General features: G+C 41.0%; 1 protein-coding gene across 1 annotated transcript in view; it reads right to left on the reverse strand.

Moving 5' to 3' along the window:
* Positions 1–27,401, reverse strand: part of LOC110948302 (cadherin-4-like) — a 232,853-nt gene that overhangs the window by 42,862 nt on the left and 162,590 nt on the right. Inside the window, exons 5-6 of the mRNA XM_022189773.2 lie at positions 25,305–25,502; positions 662–817 (exon numbers count right to left, since the gene is read on the reverse strand). Of these exons, the coding sequence (XP_022045465.2) occupies positions 662–817; positions 25,305–25,502 (354 nt within the window). The remainder of the gene's footprint in view (positions 1–661; positions 818–25,304; positions 25,503–27,401) is intronic.

Genomic DNA, 27,401 nt, shown 5'->3' on the forward strand with positions numbered 1-27,401 from the left:
CCCTCAAATTTTTCCTCATGCATGGATTTGTCAGTGCTGTCTTTGTTAGTTGCTTGGCAACCTCATCATGCCATCAAGACCCCAGGAAGTCACTGCGCCCAGACTGTGGCCTTGACAGCACATAACTTCCGATTATATCCCATCTTCATTCTAAAATTTCCATGAACAAGAGTGAGTAAGTAAAATGGTAATTAGTAAGATTTTAAGTTGTGGGTAAACAAAACTTGAGCCAAGATTACTGTCGGCCTTCTTTAAATGTGTCTATGCTAAGCTACGCTAACTGACTGCTGGTTATAGGGCCCAAAAATCAGTGGTATCAATCTTTTCATGCATCTTTCAGTTGGGAAACAAATAAGACAACTGCAAACGTCACTAATTGTACATCCAGGCATGAGATCTCGAATATTGTGGATCATTGAATGTTTTATTTTCCCCTCACTATTTTGTGAGTCATTCTGTCGTGTGCTACTGCAGCGGTTTCACAGCTATGAGAAAGGTAATGTGACTGGAGGGGAGTTGAATGATTAATTACCGCATTCTCTGACTTATACTTCACCTCATCCAGATGTTTTTCACGCAGTGATGAAAAACCTGCAAATGAAAAGGTGGAAACTGGAAATTCCATGATTTATTCCACCATCTGCGAGGTGGAGACACTCACATGATAAGAAGAGCGATGTTCTCGATCAAGAGGTTTGGTGACGAACATCTTCCCAAGCACAGGGTCGATATTGAACACCTCGTTGGGTGGTTGATCTGCTCCAACTCCAGTGATGCTGTATCGGATCGAGATGTCCTGGTCCTGGTCTGAACGAATCTGCATCACAACAGAGAAACAGTCAATCAGTTGAGAATTCAGGTCTCAAGACGCATTTCAGTGAGGCTGCAACCTTTTCTCTTACTGGTTTTATGTCCCCGTTTCTCTCTTGCACACATTGTTTCCATTCTCAGATGATTCCTTTAAGAGCAATTTAGTCTGTGAGGTGTTTATTATTCAAGAACCAGGTTGTGATTTGCAGCAACGGAGTTTCATAATTTTGTCCTCAGAAACCTGATATTGCATATTATTCACAGGCATATGGACACATTCAAGTTTCCATCAATTCACAGGACGTTACATTGATTTACATTAATTTCTTGGAGGCTGGACCTCACCCTAACCTAACCACACCCACTATTTGCCTGACCTTAAGAGTTACACGGCCTTAACTTTAACATATAAGGACTTACATTATAGAAACTTGCTTTGTGTCCCTAAAAGGAAATTGGGTCCTCACAATGGGATTGTGTAAACAGAGTTAGGTCTCAACAACAGGGGAAATGCAAGCACACACACACACACACACACACACACACACACACACACACACACACACACACACACACACACACACACACACACACACACACACACACACACACACACACACACACACACACACACACACACACCACAGTTTGACATTTCCTTCCTCTGTGTATTCAAGGTTTCCATTAGTGCTGCTGCAGTGAGTGCTATGCATTCTGTTTGGCAGAATTGGACTGCTGCAAAAAGAAAAAAATTGAATTCAATATTCTGGGGATGGAGAGATGAAATCAACATATATTTGGTGTTTATGTTGACAGTCAGGTAGAGATTCATAAAGACTTGCTGGAGCCACTGCAAGACCACCGACATGTTTTGAACAAAAATGACAATTAGATAGGAAAGTGAAAATATGAGACGGTAATTGCTGTGTAATTAGGGAACAGAAAACATAACAATGAACAAATTTTGCAGAGGTAAAATGGGCAAAGAAGAAAATAAATCTCAAATCTAGATGGTGCAGCCAAGAAGAAAATTATTTAATAACTGTGGGACACGGGAAGCAGAATATACTCTGAAAAATAGTCCTGCTTTTTGGTTCAGCTGTCCTTGCCAGATAGGCAACTAATAGGTGCATTAAGTGCACTGCTAGGCCTGTGATTTGGACTGAAGTGCTGTGTAATTGGGACTCATTTGGAAGAGTTATTCAATTTAGTGCCCAAATAGAGACCAAACCTCCAAGCATCCCATTTCTGTCCATTAACTACATGACAACCCGTGAAATCAGCTGGTGTATCAAAATGACTCAATCATACACTTACTCTAGTATGCAGGCACATACTGTACAGACACACAAACACACGTGGGAATGGCCAACCTTTTTCTTCTAATCAATGACTATTTCAGTAGAGAGTCTGAGTGCACCCGAAGAGTAAGACTGTCCAAAGTTGTCTCCATCTTTCACCACTCGAGGAACCAATTTAGCCACACTTTTGACACGCCAGGAATTCTGGCCTGCTGAGAAAATAGCTGGAGCAACTAACAAGGACAAGGGAAGGACATATAGTATTAGGCAGGTGTCATCCTGACTTTTCAGTCTTGTGGAATAAAAACCTGTCACCATTACAGAAACTGCTATTATGTCTACTTTCCTTTACTTCCTCTTCATCGGTATTAACTTTATCATCAGCTCTCTGTTAGATGAATCCGCTGCTACAATCAAACAAGTGGGATCATTTATAGACACTTTCCCTCTATGAATGCACGATGAGCTGTCATAACAGCCCACCAATTCTATTTGTGCACGTATATATGTGTGTTTTCTTTGGGGAATAGAAGGAGAACGTCAAAATGCTTTGCACATATCTCAGTGAATTACTGCCGACAGCTATGATAATTAACGAGCTGCAGGCATCGACTGCTGTTACTTCAAAGAAACTCCAGCCGTTAAACACCAACAAACTAACAAATATCCAGCAAGCAGCTTAGCTGAACTCCCAATGTACTGTCATTACCCTCCTGTATATGCAAAGTGAAAAGACGCTGCAGCACGGCGACTCCTATACCTCTCCCGTCGCATTAGAAAATACAACCAATTATTACACATCCAACTGACAAAGTGTAGCCCCTCTCATTTATCCCTCTCTTCTCCTCCCCTCTCCTTGTCTCTCTTTTCCTCTGCCCTCCCTTCTCTTTTCCAACTCCCCCTCTCTCTCATCTCTTCTCCTCCCCTTTCTTCTCATCTCTCCCCTCAGCTGTACTCTCATCACTCTCGCTCCCTCTCTCTTTGCTTCAGGTCTCTGTGGGGACAGAAGCCATGCATGAAAAATGAAATTACTTCAATCCGTTGGCCTTGGCAGTGGCGTATAAATCCTCACCAGTTAGGAAGTGATAGCTCTCTATAATTCCATTTGGGTTTTCCCCGCCCCCCGATTTCCCACCCGTTTCCAAGTTGTCCTGCTTTGGGTGAGGGGTGGGGGGTATTCAGCTGCATGTTTTCCGCAGTCATTCCAGCCAATTAGCTCTCCCTCCCACAACGTTCACGTAGACGCTCATAAGACTGTTGAGGGATGGCGCCAGAATCCTTATTTCTCATCTGTTTCCACCAAATATTTGTGCATGATTGCACGGGCATACATGTGTATTCAGGCACGCACAATTATGTTGTCTCCAGAGCACAAAGACTTTGTTTACGCCAACTAATGATCTCAAGGAAGGTTTAGGTTTGAACATTGTTTTGCCTCCAATTCTCACACAAAAACCTGTTTGGATTGTTCAGAATTGACAAATTATGGCAAAGGAATGATGTCTCGGGAATGATTAATAATGAAAGCAATAAAATTCATGTATATAGACATGGTCAGATCCAGTGATGTCACGAAAATGAATCCGCTAACTGTTGTTGTACGTTATCAGTCCCTTACTTTCATCACAGAATACTGTGACAAGTCATTTGTATAGTGAGCAGCTCACACTGTCATTCTGCCATTTCGACTTTAGAAATGGAGGGAATGTGTTGAAAAAAGGCCCAGCATGAGATGAACACTAAGAGCTCCTCATAACTGCATAAGCACTTTTTATTTTACTTTAATGAAACCAAGGAAACTCTCTTGCTCCTGCTTGTCTTGCTACAAAACTATCTTGCACCTCATGCAGGGACACACAGAAAAACACACAAAATGTCTGTATTGGATAATAAAAATAACAAAAGAGTTCATTTTCAAGAGTGCCAGTAATAATCAAAAACGGTTTTGTTTTTCTTTTTCCTCTGTTGCCTTAACAGTTTGTGTGTATATGAGTCCGTAGGGGAGAGAGAGAGTGGACGAGGAGCGCTCAGCTATAGAGACTGATAGTGAGACAGAGAGAGAGAGAAGCAGAGACAGAGAGTCATGACTGTATCATCCAGCATCAGAAAGCAGACACTGTCTAAATGACCTATTTGTCGACGGATCAAAGCAATTCCCTTCATTACTGACAACTTGTCTGGTTCTTAAGGAGATCTTATCAGTGAGCTTAGCTCCCTTCTGCCAGGCAAAACTGAATCAAATGAGAAATTATCATGCCATCGGGTCTATGGGGAAAACAGAGGAGAGGAGATGAAGAGAGCGGAATGAATAAAAGAAGTGCCATTCAACCACAACCACTGGGGGGGCAGAGGAATTAATTCTCACTTAAAAATTTATGGTAGCTAACACTTTTAAAAGTATCCACCCACAAATATGTGACCGCACAGACGTGTCGATCTGCCACAACGTCAAAACTACCTGCTGATGTTGTGTAGGTCCCCTTTGTGAGGCTAAGACAGCTCAGACTGAGATATGGGCTCCACAAGATCTCAAAGTTGTCCTCTGGTATTATGAATTAACATGTTCGCAGCAGATTCTGGTGGGGTCTCGTTTTTCTAGAACATCCTACAGATGCTCAACAGAATGGAGATCTGGGGAATTTAGAGCTCTTCGTCACGTTCCTCAAACCCTCACTGAACCATTTTGGCAGTGTGGTAGGTAGCACTATCCTGCTGAAAGAGGGCTCTGAGAGCAGGGAATACTGTTGCCATGAAGGGGTATAAATGTATAGGTAGGTAGTTTGTGTCAAAGTAACGTTCACATGAACAGCTATGATAATTAACCTCTTCAGGTAAACAACACATACACACCAGGCTGACCACATTTTGTCAAAGAAAACATGATTCCTCAGATCAAGACCAGGCCACCATCTTACATTGCTCCGCGGTCCAGCTCTGATGCTCTCATGCCCGTCGTAGAAGTTTTCAGGGGTGGACAAATGTCAAGACAGACTCTCTGATTGGTCTCCATGTGTAGCAAGCTGTCATGGACCTTTCTATCACAGGCAGTATTAAAGTTTTCAGCAATTTGTGCTATGGTAGTTTTTTCCGTAGGATCAGACCACTCAAGCCTGCATTTGTTCACGCGTCAATGAGCCTTGGGCACCCACAACCCTGTCTTAAATCCTTACACTTGCCTATTTTTCCTGCTTCCAACACATCAACTTCAGGAACCGAGTGTTCGCTCACTGCTTAATTTATCCCACTTGACAAGTGCATTTGTAACGAGATACTCAGTGCTATTCACATCACCCGTGAGTGGCTTAAGTGTTGTGGTGGGTAGGTTTACCCTTCTACACATTCTAAAATTGATTATATATAATATATTCCAATGGAAGGGATCCAAACTGTACAGATCAGATGATCTCTTCCATGTGAAATACAGATTATCCAGGGAAACACACATCAGCTTCAAAAACCAATCAATATCCTAACAAGTGCCAAGAGAAAAGTGAGATGCATGTTGGATTGATATTCACCTGATATTGCCATTTCAAATTACAGCTAATTTTTTTTTTTGAATCAACTAGATGTGTGAATAATCAGCCCTTTCATAACAAGTTAGTCATATCAACTTAAAATTAAATGAAAATGTCATTAAATGTCAGTGTTGTGTTATAGCATGTTTATGCTTGGTCACAGTAATAACAAAACAATCTTAATATTGGTTTGATATGATCAGTTTCACAAAGGTCAAATGTATTGATAAGTTATTGTACTGAATTACATAACTTTGCATATATGCTTTTATTTATATTTCTATTATTTGGCCACTAAGTAAAGTTGGTTATAGAGCTCACATGGCCCATTATATTGACCTATTAGATAATTTAGCTCTTAAAATATGGTACTATTTTTACATTTTGTCCTATTTCAGTTAAATTATTACAACTGCAAATAACACTACAGAAGTGTGAGTACTGCATGGTGTACTGTACTTTAAAAAGGACGTGCTTCAGCTTGCTGTTTAGTACTTTGCACTCTTCTGTTTTGCCGTTTTCTTTCAGGGCCTACTTCAGTGAACATCCACTTTGTTGTGTATTTTTTTCTCTCTTTGAGGTAAGTAAAAACCCACATTTTGAAAAAATCTGAAAGCATCATGCCCACCAGCTCAGCTCGTAACACAGCCTGAGGAAGCTCTGCTTGAGTTTCTGTAGTTGCGAGTCTTGGCTGGCTTTGTTTTTAGGTGTTTAAAGTTCAAACTCAGGCAATGGTGGGCTTCACTGGCTTGTGTGATACCAGAGTGTTCCTGAGCATATTACCAATGCATTTGTTTGCCTCAGCATTCACGCTTTTTCTTAGCCCACGCAACTCTCACCACGGAAGATTAAGAGAGAAGGCGCTATAAGTAAACAAAGGGGAGGAACATGGAGAGGCTTAGGGCTCCAGTATTCACAATTCTGAATAAAATTTGCCGTGTTCACAGACGCTGGTGGTGCCAGTATACTCAGTAAGTTCGCAGGTCTGTCCTCCTCAACAGACGATAGTGGCTGGGAAAACGAGAATACCGGAAAGACGAGATCAAAAGATGAAGATTTGAATCATCTCTGACATGGCTTTTTATAGCAACACAAAAGGAGGTATGTTAGCTAAGCCTCCAAAAAAAGAGAAAGAGAAATAGAATGGAAAAAGTGCTGCATTGTGTTGTTAAATGTGTTTTCCATTCTGTGGTAGACTCTCTCCCTCGGCTGTTGGTGCTCATTCCAGATATTTTTTTGGATTTTGGTCCTCCAGGAGATGCAGCAGCTCCTCTTGTTTCCATCTTCCTTGTGTGCATGCTGTTCTTCTCTTTCTCTACCTGTATTTGTTTCCCTTCTCTTTTTTTTAAGCATAGATTGTGTTTTAATTTTGCATCTTGTGTAGTCTGTCCTCTCTGTCATTTGGCTCAGGCGTCACGTGTTTGCAACAGAGATGGGTTCCAATATCCGGTTAAATTTTGTTTCGGCTTCCAAGCAGTTAAAATATCCAGATTTTTAAAACCTCAACAGCCAGTGAATCCCATATCAATTTTTTAAGCCACACTTCCTCTTTCTGTAGTCTCCTCTGCCTCTCTTTCTGACACTGGGGATATATAGATACGTGTGATAATGCAGCAATGCTGTTGTTAACAAACACGGTGTAAAAGGTTCAGCGAGTCGACGAAACAACAGCAAAATGCAAAATTTATGAGATTTGGGAATGACAAGTCCTTTGTTTAAATATTTATCTACCATCCAGCATTTTAAAGTGAGGACTAGCAGGATTTTTTTTTTTTTATTTGATAAATTGCTATTTTTACTCAGCCTAACACACTATATTCTGTGGCGGCTGGCCAATAGAGGGCGCTCAGGCACCGCCCCCCCCAGTGTTTTTCATTTTTAAAATAAATATTTTTTAAAATAAACAATAATCAGTTATTAGCACCATGCATGTTTAAATTCGCAATTACATGTCATGTACAAAATATTAAATAGAATTTTTGGGGAAAATAGTTTCCTGCTCATCTCTGTTGAGCTGCTGGGGCGCCAGAGAAATCGCCCCTCTAGTGCGGCAGAGCAGCCAATTACCGACAAGAGATTCGACATAGCAACAGAAATTTATCCAATCAGCATCGTCGAATCTGATGCCCAGAGGGGCAAAATCGATTTCGCCCCAAGTCAAGTGAGCATGCGTGAGTGCGGTGGGTAACTGTGACCGTCGCAGTCACACAGCGACAAGAGGAAGGCTTGGCTAGCTGGATCTAGCCATGCAAATGCTTTATATTGCTTCCCGTGTTTGCTCTATAAAACGGCTGGGACAGACACGGCATGGACTGTTTCAGGAGTAAGAGATATGAAACATTTTTCAGAGAAAATAAAGAAACACGAGAGTAGGAGGGCACACATGGAGAACACCGTTAAGCTAACGATGCTAGGCAAGGCTAACATTGTGACACAGCTCGATGAAGAGATGAAGAGTGACGCACAATTACACACTGAACTGTTCTGAAGTGGCCTCCAATGAGCCCTGATCTGAATTCTACTGAACATCTGTGGAAGAAGCTGAAACATGCAGTCTGGAGAAGGACAGCCTTCACACCTGAGACAGCTGGAGCAGTTTGCTCATCAGGAGTCGACACGTGCAGAAGTCTCACTGAGAGTTACAGAAGTCACCTGACTGCAGTGACTGGTTTAAAAGGTTGTACAACAAAACATTAAGTTAAGGGTACCATCATTTTTGTCCAGGGCTGTTTCATATTCATGCAAAGTAATCTTCAAAAGAAGAGTACTGTCTGTCTGTATACACACACACACACACACACACATTTATTCCCTTAACCAGATTTTTCTTTGTATAAAGTTGATTTTAGCACATCATTAAGCAATGTATTGCACTTAGTAATTTTTTGATATTTTGTCTAAATAGTGTTTGCTTATGTAATCTGCTCATCATTTTCTGGCTTGTTCACTGAAATGTTGAAATCATCAAAATTGTTGCAGATTGTATTTTTCTTTGTCTGCTAATTGAAAAGTCACTTAATTGTTGCAGTTCTGATCAGTTAGTAACATTTAGCTTTATCATAAATTACTGTACAGTATTTTTCTGTTCTAGTATTAATTTCTTAATATACTTAACCCTTATTAACATAATACTTGAGTCATCAATTCGACACTAATGCGCTGTTTCATGTGCTCAGCTGTATATATAATTTATTGCCAAAATTGTGGTTACGCAATACGTTGTGCATGTTTTGTGCAAAAATGCCTCAAGTCATTAATATTGGCATTAAATAATTATTATTTCACAGAGCACTGATATCCTGCCGTTTCTGCTCAGTTGTATCGGGACGGTTACTGAAACTGACTTGATATGGCACAGCCCCACCTAGAATATTTTTCACCAGCCGCCACTGTCTGTGACCTGTAGCACTGCAACGAGTTCGCCTTCAGGTAATGTTAAGTCCACTTGTGCATTCAAAATATAAGCAATTTATTTAAGCGATAGTCACTGAATGGCAAAGTAGGATGAACCTAATTTTCACTTGTTTTTATTGCACTCAGCAGGTGCTTTCTGATCCTGTTCTTTAGCATCGTGCATGTATAGATAGAACTGATGCATATGTAAGCGATCTTTCCCTTATTTGAGAATACAGGTGAGGTTGAACATAATCTGCATGTTAGCATGTACAAAGAAATCTAATTATCATATGCATTGCTATAACGTTCTAGGGGCTTTGTGAATTAGAGTGAAACAATTACCATAGAAATTACACAAGAGTATCAGTAATGTAGGTATTTGTGTATTCAGAAAGACGGTTCCATTTTATGCGTTTGAAGCATAAAATCTGCTTATCTGAGCAATCTCAGTCAAAACAGATTCAGACAAAGAGCATAATAGTCTTGTTCAGTTAAAGAAAAGCAAAGACTACATACAATGGATTTCTTTTTCACATTCTACACTGTAAAAAAAAGAAAGGTAATGCAGCAGTGGGGGCTAAAAAAATACTTTAAAATAAGAAAAAATATCTATTCCATAAATACATTTTAAAAATGTAGCCTTAATTTTACATAATGGATGTTTTTTGGCATGTTAATATCAAATAAAGTACATTTGCAGGTTTAAAATAAAAATTGCCTATAAATGTGGTTGGCAAATGTTTGAATTCAAATAAAGCTTCATACTGCAGGAAAGTGTCATTATTTGTAGGGCTCATATTATTCAATGAAAAAGAATCTAAATACTGTTGTAAAATAGTAAATTTAGTTTTAATTTGCAAGAATATGAGGTTAATTGTAGATCATATAAAGAGTTTTTCATGTAATTTGAAATAAAAATCTATTACACTTGACATATCTTTATTGTTTGATAAGTATGTTCACTTACAACATGAAATTATGTTACCTTTGAAAAAACTTGAAATCACCCTGAATAAACATTCATAATAACACAGGGAATTTTAGATCATATCAAGTATAAACATGTTTTCACATGTAGCTTTACATAAAAATCTTGTGTATTTCATAGAGCTTTGTTATTTTACATTTCATAATTTAGTCATTTTATTTCTTCTTGTGAAAAATGCTGAATAAAATCTGTAAAATAAAAAGGAAAAATTCTGTACAACAACAGATTTTTTTTTTTTTTTACAGTCTATCTGCATTGGAAACCATGAACCGGTTAGTTAGCAGAAAACAGCTTTGATGTTCATGACAAGTTTGTTTTTACTCATTCTAATTTACTGTTGCACATGACGCATAACGGCATGTCTGAGGATGGTGCAAGCATTAACTGAGGGAAAACTTGTCTCAAACAATGGGAGAAAGACATTTCTTGAAATCACCTCGCAGTCTGTTGAATAAAACCTTCAACTTCAAACACATTAAAAGAAAGGTGTCCTTTCAACATGAATCATGTTGCAGTTTTATGCATTATATCATCCAGACAGCTTCAAACGACTGAAAGGCTGCCTCTGAAACTCTTTAAAAACATAAGACACCTCACATTTTATAGATGAATGGAAAGTCATTTTTAAAGTGAAGTTTTAAAAGCAGAAAATAATAAAATAAAACTCCCAAAAATACACTGCATGAGTTATAGAATCTGAGTATACGTATTCAATATCTACACTGATTTATATATAAATGTTGCTGGAAACAAAAATGGATAATAAAACGTTAAAAGCCACAAACACACACAGATAATGTCATTAAATGTATCCAAGCTGAGTACCTTCATTTGGCACTTGAACAAAATCGTCTCAGTAGAAAGCATCACAATCTTCCCTTAGAATTTCCCAAGAAACATAAAAAGAAACATACAGGCAAACACACAGGAACAGACAGCGGCCTGTCATGAGTGTGTCACTTAGGTGTGCTGGCATTTCAACGTATGACACTGGTTCAGTGAGCTGCAGGACAGTAGAAACAGTCTGTCATTTGCAGACAGAAAGACAGCAAACCCCTAAAGAGCTGAAAGCCAGGGCTTTCACAGCTTTAAAGCCCAGCAAACAGGGATAGCCACTCCAAACACAAATGCCGATAGGAACAAAGAGAGAGAGATGTTCTTTCAACAGGACAGTAAAGCCTAACAGGCCTGGAAGAAATACAGGCATTGGTCAGCAGGTCACAAATAGACTGGTTAACTCTGAAGAGAAAGAGCCTCTACAAGAGAAAGGTTTTTAGGTGCCACTGCATTTCACATAAACACTCCATCTGTCAAATGCACTGTGGTGCATGGACAGAGATAAAAAGACACCTTGTGTGTTTTGCTGTGATTCAGGAAAGTGTCTACATTAAGAGCTTTCCTGCAGCCTTTTTAAAACAGAGAGTTTTGCTCAGACTTTGATGTTGCACATTGTATCTTTTCAAAAGCCAGGACTGATGTACTTTAGTCTGAAGTCGTAATTTTCGACGTGCACTTACTATGTAACAGATTAAAACAAACTGTTTATCGTTTAGTATTCATTAGCTGGCAAGGATGGAAAGGAGCCTGCATGAACATTAGGTGACTATGTTTAGGAATGAGTGTTTTTGACTAATTAAGCTGGTTAAATTGCTGTTTCAACACCAACATCGATGGTTTTAAATCACCAGGGTGGTCATGAGCATGAGTGCCATGGTGTGGTGATCTGAATGACTTTGGCGACTTTTTCTCTACTGCAATTAGCAGTCTAAGCTTTCCATTCGTCTTGCTAAATTCCCATGTCTAATCACACAAAACTCACACAAAAGTTTGCACAAACATTCATGGATCCCTGATGATATTTCCAAATCACTTTGGAGATCCCTCGACTTTTCCTCTTACACCACAAGCTGCTTGACATGTCTGGTTTTGAGTGAAATATCTGAATGGTGCAGACGTTCATCTCCCCCTCAGGACCGTTTAACTTCCAATGAAACCATCAGCATAACTTTTAAATTTGTCCAACACTTTAGTTAATGAAAACACCCCACCAACACTAATGGCATTCCCATCAGCCGCAGCTGCTTTGTGTTTTGAGGCGGACATTTTGGCATACATTGTAAACACTATAAACATCAGCATGTTAACATTGCCATTGCGAGCATGTTAGCATTTAGCTCAAAGTACCACTGTACAGTCTTATAGGGAGGATAACGTGGCAGACTCTGGGTCTCTTAAGAGGTTTGGTCATTATTCATGCCCAGGCCACACACACGATACGTTCTAAATCTCTTATTCTTCCTTCTCTTTCAGGCAGAAAACAACAAAAAAGGCGCTCCTGTTTCAACCCAGATAGGCTGCACTGCTAAATCACAGCTGGTTAAACCTAAGTCGTGTCCTTACTCAACCTGTTTTATGACTTAGTTGTTCTCCTGCCCACTGTATTTTGAAAAACCTGTCAGCATTTATGGTGATTTTCATTATGGATCATAAATGGTGCACTGCCATGTCAATCAAAACACAATTTTATCATCAGAAAGTCCTAAAACAACAACAAAAAAAGCTTATCACCAGCACCAATGTTGCACGTTTGACTGTACTGTTTTTTTTTAATTATTATTTATTTATTTATTTTTTACAAAGAACGATTACAGAGGCAGAGGTGACAAGAGAGTTGTCTTTTTAACTTTACTGCCTCACAGCACCCTAACATGTACTGACAGGTTTATGTCACACAATTTTCAGATTTATGAAAGGAACAGGCAGGACAGACGTGCCAAAAAGATGCGATTTTTTAGATTTATCCTGCTTAGTGGTCCATTTCAATGCGAGCGACAATGAAATGGAGAGACAGCGAGCTCTGCACGCTTTTGTGTTGTTTGAATGATGGCTAGAAATGACGCAGGTGAGATTATTAAAAGGCCTTCCTCCACATTAGTGAAAATAACATGGAGTAATAGAAGTTAAGCAGTGAATGACTTTTCCAATTATTGCACTGTGAAAGGAGTCTGGTCTTTAATAGTGCAGGCTTATGGCAAATTAGAGGTGCTATTCTTCCTGGAGGTAACAATGGAATGACTCGCCCTCCGCACTCCCCTCTTCCAGACTGGGAGAATGAAAATAAGACAACCATTGTGGTGGCTGACAAAGGCGGCCGCACCCCTTAGCTTTGGCTTAGTGGGGTTAGAGTGTGAGGGCTGCCATCTCACTATTAGCCCTCTCTCCCGCTCGCTCGCTCTGTGTCACTCTTTTTCATTAGCAGATTGATTAAATTGTGAAATTGGGAGTGTGATGGATGCATGAATGACTTCTCCAGTCGCTCCCCCAGGCTTTGACAAGGACAATATCAAGGACCCCCTGCTACTCCCTTTTCCTCCCTCGTCCCTTTATCCCCAGGAAACCCAATCTGGGTAATTAGAGTAAAGAGTGTCAGAGACTTGTAGGAGAGAGAGAAGCACAGCGAGAGAGGATAACAGTGGCACAAAATCTGCTGCTGCTGCACTTTTCCCAGCCATTAATGCCCCTCCTCTCCCATCCCCAACACACAAACACACTCTTGCACTGTCCACTTTTTCATAGCCCACTTTTTCCCTCCTCTTCTTCTCACTTGCTAAACCCATCAGGCAGCAGTGAAGAGGAGAAATGCAGACTAGAGGGAAAATGAAGGGAGGAAAGAGTGAGGAGAGTGAGAAAAAGGGAGGGAAAAGTCGCTGTGAAGTGACTGCATCAGCAGAACTTGTGTAGCAGAACATGAGCCCTTTTGGCAAGAAACCTGGAAACAGGAAGAGCGGAGAAGTTGCCAGGACCTGTATGATTGGATATCCATCTGGTTGGATGGATCCACATTGTGAGAAAGTGGATCGAGTTTTCCCTCTTGATCAGCTGAAACCTTTGGTGCGCTAGAGTAAATTTGTCTTGGATTGTCTTTGTCTGTACCGTCAGACAAGCATCCAGTTACATCATCGCGTGGACACAGCTGTAGGAGCTGTTCAGGAAGAAGAGCTTACTGTACGTTCCCCCCAGCCTACGGAGACAAACACTTCGACGATATCATGAGGTAAACAGATGTCTAAGGACACAGCTGTGAGTAGAAATGGGAAGGAGGAAAGGTATTCAGGTAGAGGCGGGAGCAGTGTGCACATTTGATGCTGACTGGAAGCCTGACAAAATGGGCTGCTCCCTGCCAAACCTGCCCCTGCCAAGCACAGGCAGAAACTGAAGAGGGGCTGGACCTTGCCATGCTGCTGCTGGGTGTTTTGAAAAGTTGCACATTCACATGTACATGCACACAAACACGCACTCGCTCACCCACATGTGCGCACACACACACACGTAGTCGCAGCGCAGCCTCTAAGTGTGTGTCAGAATGTTTCCCAGGATGTTCTGGCTCCCACTAACCAAGCGAGGGATTCTGCTTGGCAAACTCCATCTCAGCAAGAGTCCAGCTGTCATCTTGACAAATGAACCTTGGAAGAGTTGGGAGATGTGTGTATATGTTTGGACAGCCGTGCATGTGTGTCGGCGGATCAATGCTTGTGTGTTTTTGCTGGACCATAAGCACGTGTATCGTAAGGATGACATACAGATGGCTGGCGTACATGAGGGTTTTGCTTTCTTCAAAAGCAGCTGGCCTGTCATTCCTTGATCGATACAAATCAGAAAATGGATCAGAGCCCGCAGGGGTCAGCTTCTGTGAACCTCCTTCTATTCCCGGAAGTTGTCAGGGAAAACATTGCTGAGAATCTGGAAACGCACCAGAAACCCCAGCTGATGAGTCTGCTTCAAAGTGACACCGACTACATAACAACCTGTATAAATCACCTGATTTAAAGTAGCATTTTGCACAGCCTCAGATGAACCATAACATTGTCTCCTGTATGGTGTGATACAAGACGCTGTGTGAAGAGCTGTGCATTGCTCACATAGTGGTTTTATGAACAACGTGGGATGTAAATCTTTTATAAGGCCTAAGGAGTAAATGTTCTTTTCTCCTGAAAATACAAAGCAAATCTAAAAGTACAAAGCACCATCAAGGAGCACTGACTGGAAACACTCATAAGAGAGAAGCAATGAAAAACCTGCAAACTTTTTCTCGGGTGCTAAACTATTTATCTTAGGAGCTGTTGCATAGTGAGACGCTATAAAGCATTTCATTGCACAGTGAGACATTTTATTTCAAACGTACACAGCCGTGATGTATGCATGTGCTCTTGCGTTTGTGTGAATGAGCTGTTGAGAAGGTTTACCAGCATACAAAACACGATCACCCCATGACAGTATCTATTATACCTCCATGAAAAGATTCTGAAGGGAGCCTTTCATTGTCAATTGCAAATAGGATCAGGTTATTCTGGTGCAAGCCTCAATTTTGATTTCCCTCACATTTTTACCTCCAGGAAAAGAAAGAACCTAAGAGGAGGTGATGGAAATATACAAGCACATTAAGCGAGATTAGAATTTTACATCACATAACTTGCATCCAAAAGCACGTTAATACAATATGACGCCCAAGGAGTTTCTCCCTCACAATTACTCTTTTCTCCTATTCCCTGTATAAGCCACTGCTTTGAAAAGAATCTGATTTTATTTTTCTACATGTCTCTCGGGCAAGCATGCAAACATTACTGAGCCAGATGGGTCTGAATCATATACAGTGATCTGTATTGCTTTTGTCATCTTTGTCTGTCGGTCTACCTGCACGATTTCCTCTGCATCGTCCTTTCTGCTCCGTCATTCTGTCTGTCTGACTACCAACCTGTCTGTCCACCTGTCCCCTCTATTCGACCGACCTTGTCTCATATCCCCAACATTTGCCGCCACCCTCAGCCCCCCAACACTTCATTACTAGTCCCCACCTCCCCGTGTCCCCTTCCAAATATCTTCCTTCCAATTTCACTGCACATTATTTTTTCATGTCTTTGGAGAAATAGAAATTCTTGGCTCTCCTTCATCGTACTGATCCACAGGGTCGCCGAGGCCAACCTCCAGGGGACCAGACAGAGGCTGTTTGTTAAGCTGTTATTTATCTCCTTCATAAAGTCCTCCTCATCTCCTATTAAAGAGCCCAGAACTGTTGCCCTTGACTCACACATAACTCTTGTGTCTTTTGGTGAGATGATTTACTGTTTAATTTAACACCAAGTGAACCCAGGAGGGAGCCCGCCTGGTGCTGCCTGATGTCATATCAGAGAGGAATGTGTTGGGGGGGATTTGCGAACATGTGCGTGTTTATCTCATATGTGTGTGTCTCAGCTGAATGTGCGTGTGAGTGAGTGGGTGGCTGAGGCGGGCTTTTTATTTTGTTTGTTTGGTTTTTTTCCACTGTAAAGCCTTACTAGCAGCGGCGGTGGGCCTGGTTGTGTGTAACAAGGCCACAGCTAGAAATTTTTCTCTTGGAAAATAAATCTGAGTACGCCTGATGAGCATGTTTATGGGACTTCACATAACTAATTTTAGAATAATGAGATACTAAATGGTGAAAGTCATAGTTCAGTCCCACGTCCCTGAACGCAGGAGGAAACAAAAGCCAAATGATGTTGACAAATACATGGATGCTGCAGTGATTCGTTTATCCTCATCAATAAGATGAAATTGTTGAAGACTTCATTTTCTCAGGCTGATAAATGTAATAGCATTAATCTCACTTCATTTTACAAAAGGAGGAGATGAAGTTCGTAAGGTACACGCCCCAACAACTGCTGCACAAAGAATCTGTAAGTAGTGAAATTTTAAGACATAAGCATATAGCAATGGGGCTGTTAAAGAATAAAACAATTCTCTTCCTTTTCACGATCGCCCTAAACCACCTCCTTCCGTGAGATATTAATGTGCCCTCAGGCGTTCACCTCTTCTCTTAAACATCTAACTCTCATGCGATACAGAAGATGGTCAAATTGCTTTTATGGTCAAATGTTTCATTAATGATCTGACCTGTCAGATATGACAGGAGTGAGCATGTTCTTCCATCACAAAGACTCCATTAGCAGGAGTAACAATGTAAAGCACTTTGAACTTCCTCTAGTGTTTCACTGCTGCCATCCCAATTCAGAGCGGCAAATCCAGTCGTTGTAAGTGCAGACTTTAAAAAAAATTAATTTGTCATTGCATTTGAATGCATCTATTTTACACTTGCATGTCCCAAGGTTTATGCTTGATGCACTCGCACAAATTAAATAGTTATTATTTGAGATAATGATCATTTTACAGTAAATAAAATACAGTTTGACTGTAAATAAACATAGCGTATGCAGCTATACTTAAAACTCACACTCGAACGCGGAGGTAGTTGGAACCAAGCGCGGCAGCATGATAACATTCATTACTTAGCAATGAACACGGCTAAAATAAGGAGGCTGATGGGAATGCTGTGTTCTTCAGGTATTCAGCTTCATGCCAAAGTAGTGAAGAAACTACACTCATGATCTGATGATGACACATGAGGAAAGGCTACAGGATGCATTAAGTAATAACAACATAACCTGAGGGAGCATGGATGCATCTACCAAGTATCATAGCAATCCAGCCAGTAGTTGGAGTTAATGCATATTTAAAGGCCATAAAGGAAATTTTGAGATATTTTTCTGAACATATGAATGTCAGAAATGAATAGCTGAAAACGTGAAAAGATTGCGAATTATGTCATAATGAGTTGTGGACTGTTTCACCATTTTTCTGTTCAGGATTTGCATGACCCCTTCCTACCAATACTATAACATCCTGCAAACTAGAGCATGTTGCATCAGTGGGTCTCCCTCTGGATTTAGGTATTAATACACCTATACCAACCTACAATTTGCTATGCCTTCGACTTGCAAATGCATCTTTCCTGGAGGCATTTCCGGGATAAATTACCGTTGAAAGATGACATGAAGAACAGGTGGACTGATTTTGTGAAAACAGACTTTGAAGAAGAGCTGAGGATCAACACCAGCACCTTTTTCACCGATTATTTTATACTGGGTACAAACTTTCATCAGAGACAAGTGGGATTTAGATAATCTGCTGTTAGTGGTGAACTATCTCCCTCCCCTCAACATCCGGTGCCATCATTGTCAGTACATGCACACAAACGAGTGAAAGTTGCCTTGTAAGCTTAGTTTATTATAGTAGGTGACTAATGGGTCCTTAAATACAAAATGTGACAACAGTACTGTTGCACTCTGCAGCTCATTATTTTCAATGCTTCACAACAATGGCTTGATGCTGCAAAGCGTCACCCAGCAAGCTCATGCTAAACTTAACCTAATTTGAACTTTGATTTCTACACACTGTGACGAATGCTTGCATGGCCACCAGAAATGAGGCATTCAGCGAGGCATGGATGGCATACGGGGAAAAGCTGGTGTGTCTGAATTCCATGATTTATTTGACAAGTGCATTTGTAACTAGACCTTGAGGCGAAAGTCACATCCTGGAAACAAGTTTGCATCCAGGTAGGTGTGTTTTAACGTCCTTATATGCAGTCAATGGTTTAAACAGTTAAGCAGTTTGTTGTTGGTTGGTAATATAAAAATACTAAAGTTTCTAAAGTGAGATAATGACATGAAAAGGTATAATTATCATACATAATATTTGATTGACTTTGTGATGCAGCCCTGCTAGATGATTTGAAAAGTCCTCGATGAGCGGAAACTACGTCATATCTGAAAGGGTCATTAGTCCACAGATGCAAAGTGACAAGTATTCCATGTCCACAGTATACATTTGTGACTTCACATTAACCTGCTTGCTTTAGATGAATTTAACTCATGTCCTTTGGCAGGGTTGAACTGATGTGAACGCTGTCAATTGCTCCCTCAGCAGACATCTCTTCAGCATTTCAGAGATTTCAAAGATTCATATTTTGAAACCTAAGCTTATATACTTGGCAGTTCTTTTAATCATTTAAATTTGGCTGAGTGTTAACAACATCCTTTTCTGTAGTGTGTGTGTGTCTGTGGTGGCTTACATAGAGGCTTGACTAAAATCCAAATATAACAACCTGCCTGTGGCATTCTAGGGAAAGTCAGGGGTTTGCCAAAATCAATAGGCTTCATTCTCTTGGGATCACGAAAGACTGTACCAAATTTCATAGTAATCTATCCAGTGGTAGATATAACAGATATTTTAGTCAGGACCAAAGCAGTGAACCAATCAATAGACTGACCCGCCGGCAGACAGGCTGACTGACATTTCCATCCACAGAGCAATTCTCCAAGCAGCACGGCTAAAAACAAGAGAATCAGAAAATATCAGACTGTATTTTTAGCTAAATGATCTGCAGTGTCACCAAACACTGCATGTTTGTTCTGGAAGAAAAATTCACAGCTGGGTCTTGGGAAAGGAAATACCTTGTGTGAATTCTTCAGGAGGTGAAATCGCACAAAGCTGAGAGTTTAAAACAAGCCAAGATGATTACTGAGTAAAAACAAAGAGCAAATGAAATGCTGACACGACTGTTTGCGCTTTCCCTGCAGAGTGGACTCGGGTCTCTCTCTCCATTTCCTCCCACTTAATACTCTGCAGGAGGTCCGCCCTTATCTGACAGAAGTTTATTGTTTCTTTCTTTACTTTCTCAGCTTGATGGAGTTTATGTAGTGGGAGTGTGTAGCCAGTCAGCGTGTGTTGAAGTTGTACACCTGCCAAGAAAAGGGCCTTAGCGGTGCACAAGAGCATTGAAAGAATACAAGACAAAACACAGCACTCAGACAAAATATGCTTGAATACATATACAGCAGTGCACATCCTGCATAGCTCATGTGTTTGATAGAATTAATGTAGCTGCACATTTGAATGTTTTCACAGCCTGAATTTATTTCGCCCAGAAAATGAGTTCTTTGCAGTTCAGCATTCATAAAACGTTCCATATGGACACCAGTGTGGTTTCCTAGTGACCGAGCTCTGGATTGGACTGTGATCCTTAAATACTCACATCCCTGTGTTTCACCATCCTGCGGTTTCTCTGGGGGACTAGGTTTAAAAAAAAAAAAACAAGATGGAGTCCTGTTTTCTCTGGCTTTGCTTTTTCTTCTCTTTGTTCAGGGATAAAGCAGAAATGCGACCAAACAAAACCCCAAACAATGAGCATATACAAAGGCAACAACGCAGCACATGCGCTTTCCTGATCCTTTGTTTGCCGTCTGTGTAGGACAAGTAATTTCTCTCTGTGCTTGTGTATGCATGCGTATGTTTGTTTGTGATTGAGTGTGTGTGTTTGTGAGCATATGTCTCCGCAGGAGGGGGGGGGGGGGGGGGGGGGGGGGGGGAGATGAAGGAGGGCAGAGTGGAGCAGTGCAGTGCTGGTGTTGGCCGGGTGGTGAGGTGGCAGATGCCAGAAGGCTTCATTAGACTCGAGGGAAGAGGCCGCGAACAGCAGTTTTCCAGGAAGTCTATCAGACCTAAACACAAACGCAGACGTGCCTCTGATCCTGGTCTAGCCCTACACTGCCTTTCCTCGCTCCTTTCCTTTCTTTCTGTTTCTCTTTCATTCTCTTGTTCTTAATCTTACAGACCCATCTTTGCTACCGCCTCAAATTCTCCAAAGCAATCAGCTCCAGCTCACTTGTACAGTAAGTTGCTTTTTTTGTTCTTCTCTTTCTTTTTTGTCTCTCTTTCTGGTGTTTTTGTTGTTGCCGTTTCTGTCAGCGAAGCGGAGCAGTCATTAATCACTGGTAAATGTACGCAGAGAAAGCAGACACCTCCGGGAGGGGGGGTTTCTCTCATTCTGCTCGGAAAACGCTTCTCCCAACGTGCTCCACGGAGAGAGATGTAGAAAATGGAGCACAGGTGCTGCTGCGGGCGCAATAAACACAACCAGATGCACTGCAACGCACACAAAATCAGATACAAATGTTGGGATTTTGTGCGCCGTTTAACATGGAGCCTCTAAAGCTACTAGCAGGAACTAAATGCCTACAACAAATTGCTGACACAAATGACTCATTGAGAAAGTGCAGGACATCAAATAAAAGCCTTCCTCGTCATATCATTCAATGAAGGGCCTTAGACAAGTACCCATTTATTTAGCTCACTGCTGCCGTTTCCTACGATGGTATGCCTGTCAATATGATGTCTTATGATTATTAAGGAATGCAAGCACGCTTTATAGAAATATCTGACTTTTCTGTCTCAAGGACAGCCGGCAGACTGAGAAACTTTCCTCCAAAGAAATATTATCCAATAAAACAACAGTTTAGCTGAAACTGCAATCCTTTTCACAACCCCGAGTCCGGCTTGAAAAATAAATATCTTCTCTCTGAAAATAATATCTCTGTTAAACAAAACACTCAAATATTACACACAGCAGATGAGGTTTGGGCAGGATTTTCCTGACTCAGGACGGGCCTTTGAAGGGAGACTACGAACAACAATAAACGAGATCAGTCCGCACACAGTAAAGGCAACAGGGCTGTGGTATCTTATTTGACAGAGCTGCATGCATTTTCCTGTTATTTTCAACCATTTGATTCTCCATTCTCCAAACAAAAAATGGCTATTATACTTGAGTAAATGGATCCCCAATTAGCAAAACTGGTTGATAAAAAGGTTTCTTTATTCTCAGTTCTTATCATTTTGGCGCTGGTGAATGTCCTTTGGCGCTGGCTGAAACCTCTTTGGGGAGTGCCAGAAATTCCTCTATGCAAGAAAAACCCTGGTTTTTAGGAGTGAATCAACAAACAGAGATGCTGAAGGGGAGTGAAACGGCTGAGGGCAAGGATAAAAGTGATGCTGCGCTTGAACAATTAAAAAGATAATGAGAAAAGGATGAAAAGAGGCTAATCATGTGAGGAAAAAGTGTGGTTAAACACACCTCAGCAAACTTGCAGGGCTTTCAGTCACACATTGTGCTTGTTGGCTTTAGCAACCAAGAGTCTGAAATTTGGGGGAAATGTGCTTATTCACTGTCTTGTCAGGAGTTTACCACTAGTGTAACTTGGCATTAAAACAGGATTAAGAAAACAGGGTGAAACAGCTCGATTGGTTTCATCCAAAGGTAACAAAGTTCGCATTCCAAGTAACTCCAAAGCTTGCTAACTTACACATTCAATCTCTTTGTTTAGTTATGTGGTAATATAACCCATTTTCAGCCCCAATGCTAAGCTAGGCTGGTTGTGTTTGGCTGTACCTTACATTTTATTTGACAGTGGTGCTGATTTTCCCCATCTAAATCTCAGTACAAAAACAAGTATTTTACAAAATGCTTCTCCGTTTAAGTGTTTCTAAGACTTCTCAATCTACAGTCTGTTAACTGTGTAACTACAAATTAGAGAAAACCTTCTTTTTGACCTCATCTGACAGCATCCAGTTACTGTGACAGGCCCAAGCCACCGTTCACTCGCTATTATTTTGAAACAGACAACAGTCTACAATCATGAAAAGTGCATTTTAATGGCCAAACATTTATTCATACATCATCTTACTCCTTGTCTGCATTGTTGTTCCATCAGGTTTTTAAATTTTTATTTATTTTTTTGCTGACGGTTGCTCTAATGGGGGGTTAAGGGATCGGGTGGGTGATTGGAGAGTGTGAGGTGGTTACGTTGAGTCTTTATTTACCCAAGCAAAAGAAATCAATGCCTAGCTGCCGTAGGAGAAGTGTGTGGATCAATGGAAGGTTTCAAAAAGCCCCTGTGAAAAATCAATGTCCCTTACATACTATTGATGGCTGGCTGGCCATAGAAGAAAGAGAACAACAGAGACCACCTGTTTACTGTGAAAAATTACACCCCCCTCATTGTTTTAGATATCTTCCTTGCTTTGTTTTCTCTATAACAGTCTTGCGTTTCTCTCTTTGTCTTTTATGTTGTCCTTTTGTTCCAAGTTACGCAGCACTCATCTGCTGTAAGAGCGAAACACTGGTGTCGATTATCTCCAAAGACAGAAAAACATTCAGTCTCCCAACTCTGACACTAAAGGCTGATAAGGTCTAATATTAAACCCCAGAGTTACACCATGCACAAAACATCTTGATGTAATGGAAGAGTGTGGAGTTCAGAGGCAATTATTTCAGCGCTGCTATTAATAAAAAGCAGTCAATAACATCCCACTGAGCTCTGACACCGTCTTGGCTTTAGGGGCCAATGGGAGTACACGCCTGCCAAGACTTTACCTATGCAGTCAACATTTCCCTCGAGCCACGCCAGGCAGCGAGCTCAGAGGCCAGTCAGTAGGGCCTCTGTCCTGACACCTGCCCGGTCCTGTGCTAGCCTGATCAAAGTGACAGTGCTGCCGACCTGCGGAGATGCAGGTGGGGGCTGCTGTCACCACACCTGTCCAACTGACGGCAACTTGGTCAAGGCAGGGAGAAAAGCGGTGGGATGAGCGGAGAAGGCCACTGTCTGCATGTCACTCAGCGCTGTGTTGGATGACAGAACAGCCCATTAGGAAAGGGACTGACTTCACAGGCCATTAGAGGAGGCATCACACAGTCACAGCACACAGAGCACTGAGTAATGGCACAGTTGGAGGGAGACAGTAAGACTTCAAGCCCTGCTTTGCTAAATGTTTCCCATTAAAATAACACGTGAGATAAAAGTGAAATAAATGTTATATTCTTTTATGGTGACATTTAAGTATAAAATGTGTGTCTCTGCTTGGATATTTTTGCTGTTTTGAATGAGTTCTGACCGAATTTTAAGACTCGGTTCTCCACAGAGGACAAAAGAAGTTATTAAAATGCACTAAACACACAAACAATACGTATGTCACAAACATCACTATGCCATCCACCCTTGTCTCCTTGTTAAAATCTCTAGTTCTCAGTATGGCCTTGCCTGCCTCCCAGTCATCATTAAAGAGAAAGACAGGAGCCTGAGTGCACAACAGAGGCATCAACACGCATCACTTCTCTGCTCTGAACGCTCAACTCTCAGCAATCCACCAGCCCCTGACGGACCTATTTACTGCACAAAGTGGACTGTGTTTGGCTGCACACTATACTTCCAAATGGTCCTTTGATACCCTCCTCCCCGTCCCCCTGCCCCGTACATCCTCTCCGTCTCTCTCTGGTTTTGACCAGCTCACAGAGAACAGCAGAACTGTCGGACCAGTTTATTGCTGGTGCAGCACTACTGAAGAACTCAGCAGGCTCAGATGAGAAAGCCACACTGTGCCAGGCTGATGGGACACACTCCAGCTGTAAAGGCATCCCAACTCCAAAACACAGAATTACAAACTCTCTCCTCTTTCTCTTGATGTTTTTGTCTCACAATATACAAAAAAAGGAGCCTAAAAAAGTTTCCTTCAAGAAGCTACCCAGGGTTTTCCCTGGGGACTGGATGAAACCTGGTTGAAAAACAAAGAACAGAAACAAAAGAGGAAAAAAATGCTTAGCATTATAGTGCGCACCACAAGCTTAGAGTCTAGAGCTTTGCTATGAGAGAGACAAACCATGCATTCTGTTGTGACAGATTCTCTGAATTCTAAGCTCTCTGCAACTGAAGCCTTTGCACAGAAAAACATTTACACAAACTTTTATATATTTTATGATTTTTGTATTTCGACAGGTGTACAGGCTCAACCTCCAACACCCTGAGTTGGCATATTGTTCCTATCAAAACTCAATGTTTTGCTGAAATGAAATTTGTTGTCAGTTCTCGCTGCCACATTCAGTGCTGAATGATAAATGAGAACATGAGCTGAGGTGTTACGATGTGTATATTCTAACTTGTTTAGACACACAGGGACACATCTGCAGAAATCATGCCATGTTCAGATGACTCTTCATGTTGTTACCTCTGATTTATTTTAGTTCTGAATCATCATGTCCTTATGAAAGCGCAGGAAATGAACTGCCCAGTTCTTTTGAGCTCAAGAATAGCAGCCAACCATGCTTTCTTCGTATATCTCACAGGAAGGCCAGAGTTCTAGCTTCAGTAAAGATTCTGTGACAAATTGTATTGGTATAAAGGAGCTTTAAAAATAGTATTGAACCTCAAACAACCTTTCTGAAATGGCCTGATAAAAGAAATAAAGAATGCATAAAGGAGAAGAAATAATCATTCGTCTCACTGGGGAGGGAGACTTTAGCTGCTTAGCTGTTCTGGAGCCTGTTCTGTCTAAAGGGAAAACTTCTCAGGGTGAGTCAGGGCTGTATAAATACCTTAAGACTTGGTGGTTATAATTGCATCAGGGGAACACAACATAATCATCTGCAAGGATGTGGAGAACAAACCAGCCATGCTAATGCATTTCTGTTCTTTACCACCGTCTATTACACATGTCCCTAATCAGCGTTAGCTTTGAAGTGCCCTCAAGAAATCCCAGCTGTAAATTCAGAACAAATTACTGATGCGGCCAATCAAATCTGTCACTTACACTGACGAGCATCTGAGGGAATGGTCCTCGAGAATTTTCTGCCACATTGATTGGTGGGATCACCCAGTCCCTCTTCTGCCTCCGTAGACCCTTGGTGCCGTTGAGGGCAGACCCTGAGAACATGATGACAGTAGGTGGAGACTGGAACACCTCCTTCTTCTCTTTCCTCTCAGCGACTCTCCCCTCGTCCTTTGTGACCTTTAAGACAACACAAGACTGTATTTAGGAGGCTGGATGTAAATGGTATTTTCAGTCACAAAGCAGAACCAGATGAATAACATTTCGGAGTTAGTAATAGTGTTAAACAAAAACACAGAAAAATCTTTGTGAATTGTGAAGCCCTTTGATTTTTTTAGAAGTTTGATTATTGTGCTGGTCTATATTTTACATAGGTGCCAAACTGCCCTTTTCAATGCTCTGCTCTTTTGGTTGTTATAGTCAAAAACCTCAGCACACATGGAAGTGACAAATACAAGTAGTAATGGCACCATTTCCGCAGTGATTCAAATCCCTCTTAAAGAATCGAAATGTGTTGAAACAGTAACTACAGCGAGAGTAGTGTGCAAGGATTGCTCCTAAGTTTGAATAACAATCAGCCTGTGCAGTCGTAGTTTAGTTATTGTGATGCTATATGTGCAACACATTTATCCATTATTTATTTAGGATTTATTCACTTCAACAACTGCTACATACATGCATGTAGCCTATTTTTTATATGCTTCTGTGACCTGCAAGCTTGTGCGGAGCATGCATGATGTTGCTATGGAAACAAAGTGCACATTGTGCACCCCATATTTTGAATTTGAAACACCTAATGGGCCCATTCACACACAAACTCATTCATCCATTCATTCAATCAGTTGCTGAATCACTCATTCCCTTTGTTCACTCGGAGTCTTTGTACACAATTGTAGATAAGGAAGCAGATTCTTTTTCTGCAAATAATGTTTCTTTTGAAGATACTGCACGCTAAAGTATGTGCTGGGTTTTGGTCAGATTCTTTATTCTTACCCATATTTTAGATTCCATAAGATCAATCTCACATTTATCTACTACAAATATCTGAAAGGGAAAACTCAGTTTTTACAAAATACAAATCACAAGCATACAAAGGCATTAAAATATACTTCTTATGTCCATTTTGTCTGTTTGCTCATATGCAGTTGATAGGCAGCTCACTGTGATATAACCACATCCAATAGAAATACATTTAAACTTAACTACTAGAATTTTCAGTTTAGTTATTTCCGCCCAAACTGGTTTTATAAAGCTTCTAAGATGAGCCAACTAAGACGGTAAAAAGACTGATAACAGCAGTAAAACACTAATTCATTTTTCAAAAAAGTGTACAATTTACTGCCTGAAGAGAAACAGTTTGCACTGTCATGCATCAGACCTGAGCAGGACAGAGCTGCTGAGAAGCTTCTGAACTCCTGTGCGCGTGTATGCATGTGCGCACATATGCCAAGGAGACCATAAAATTCAAACTTTGTCATTTACACGGGGTATAAAAGGCCTATTAACAGAGAGCATGTCTGAGGTTGGATTTACAGCCTCTTTCAGCAGACAATGACAGCTGAGTCACAGACACACACTTCAATCATACAGTATGCTCCCATCATACACTTCCCTCACACGCTCCCTGCAGGCAGAGAGAAATGACCACCACAAACCTGTCTTTTTGAAAGATGCTCAAATAAGGAACCTGAACAGAGCCCATTTTCAATCTCCTCATGAACATTAACTCATCCATGAGTCAGACCAGCTACATCAAACGGTGATGCTATGAGGCATTTCACATGTTTAATTAAAGTCCTTATGTACCAAACACATGACGGTTAACATACAATGAACATGTACAAATAATCTCCTTTATTATAGAGGTTTCCAAGTGGGTTGAAGCAAATAAAAGGTATTGAAAGCACAATAAAAGATTTAATTGTGTTTCCCTGGAGTAATCAAGGAACCAAGTACAAATAACTGAGTGTGCTGCTTCTTATGTTCAATTCACACATTTCAAAGACAAGAGGAACCCTGACCATTTGAGGTTTACCTCTCCTGTACTGCACATTGAATCTTCTACTGGCTAAAGTAAAT

This window comes from Acanthochromis polyacanthus, chromosome 6, assembly GCF_021347895.1.
Source record: "Acanthochromis polyacanthus isolate Apoly-LR-REF ecotype Palm Island chromosome 6, KAUST_Apoly_ChrSc, whole genome shotgun sequence".
Classification (NCBI taxonomy): domain Eukaryota; kingdom Metazoa; phylum Chordata; class Actinopteri; family Pomacentridae; genus Acanthochromis; species Acanthochromis polyacanthus.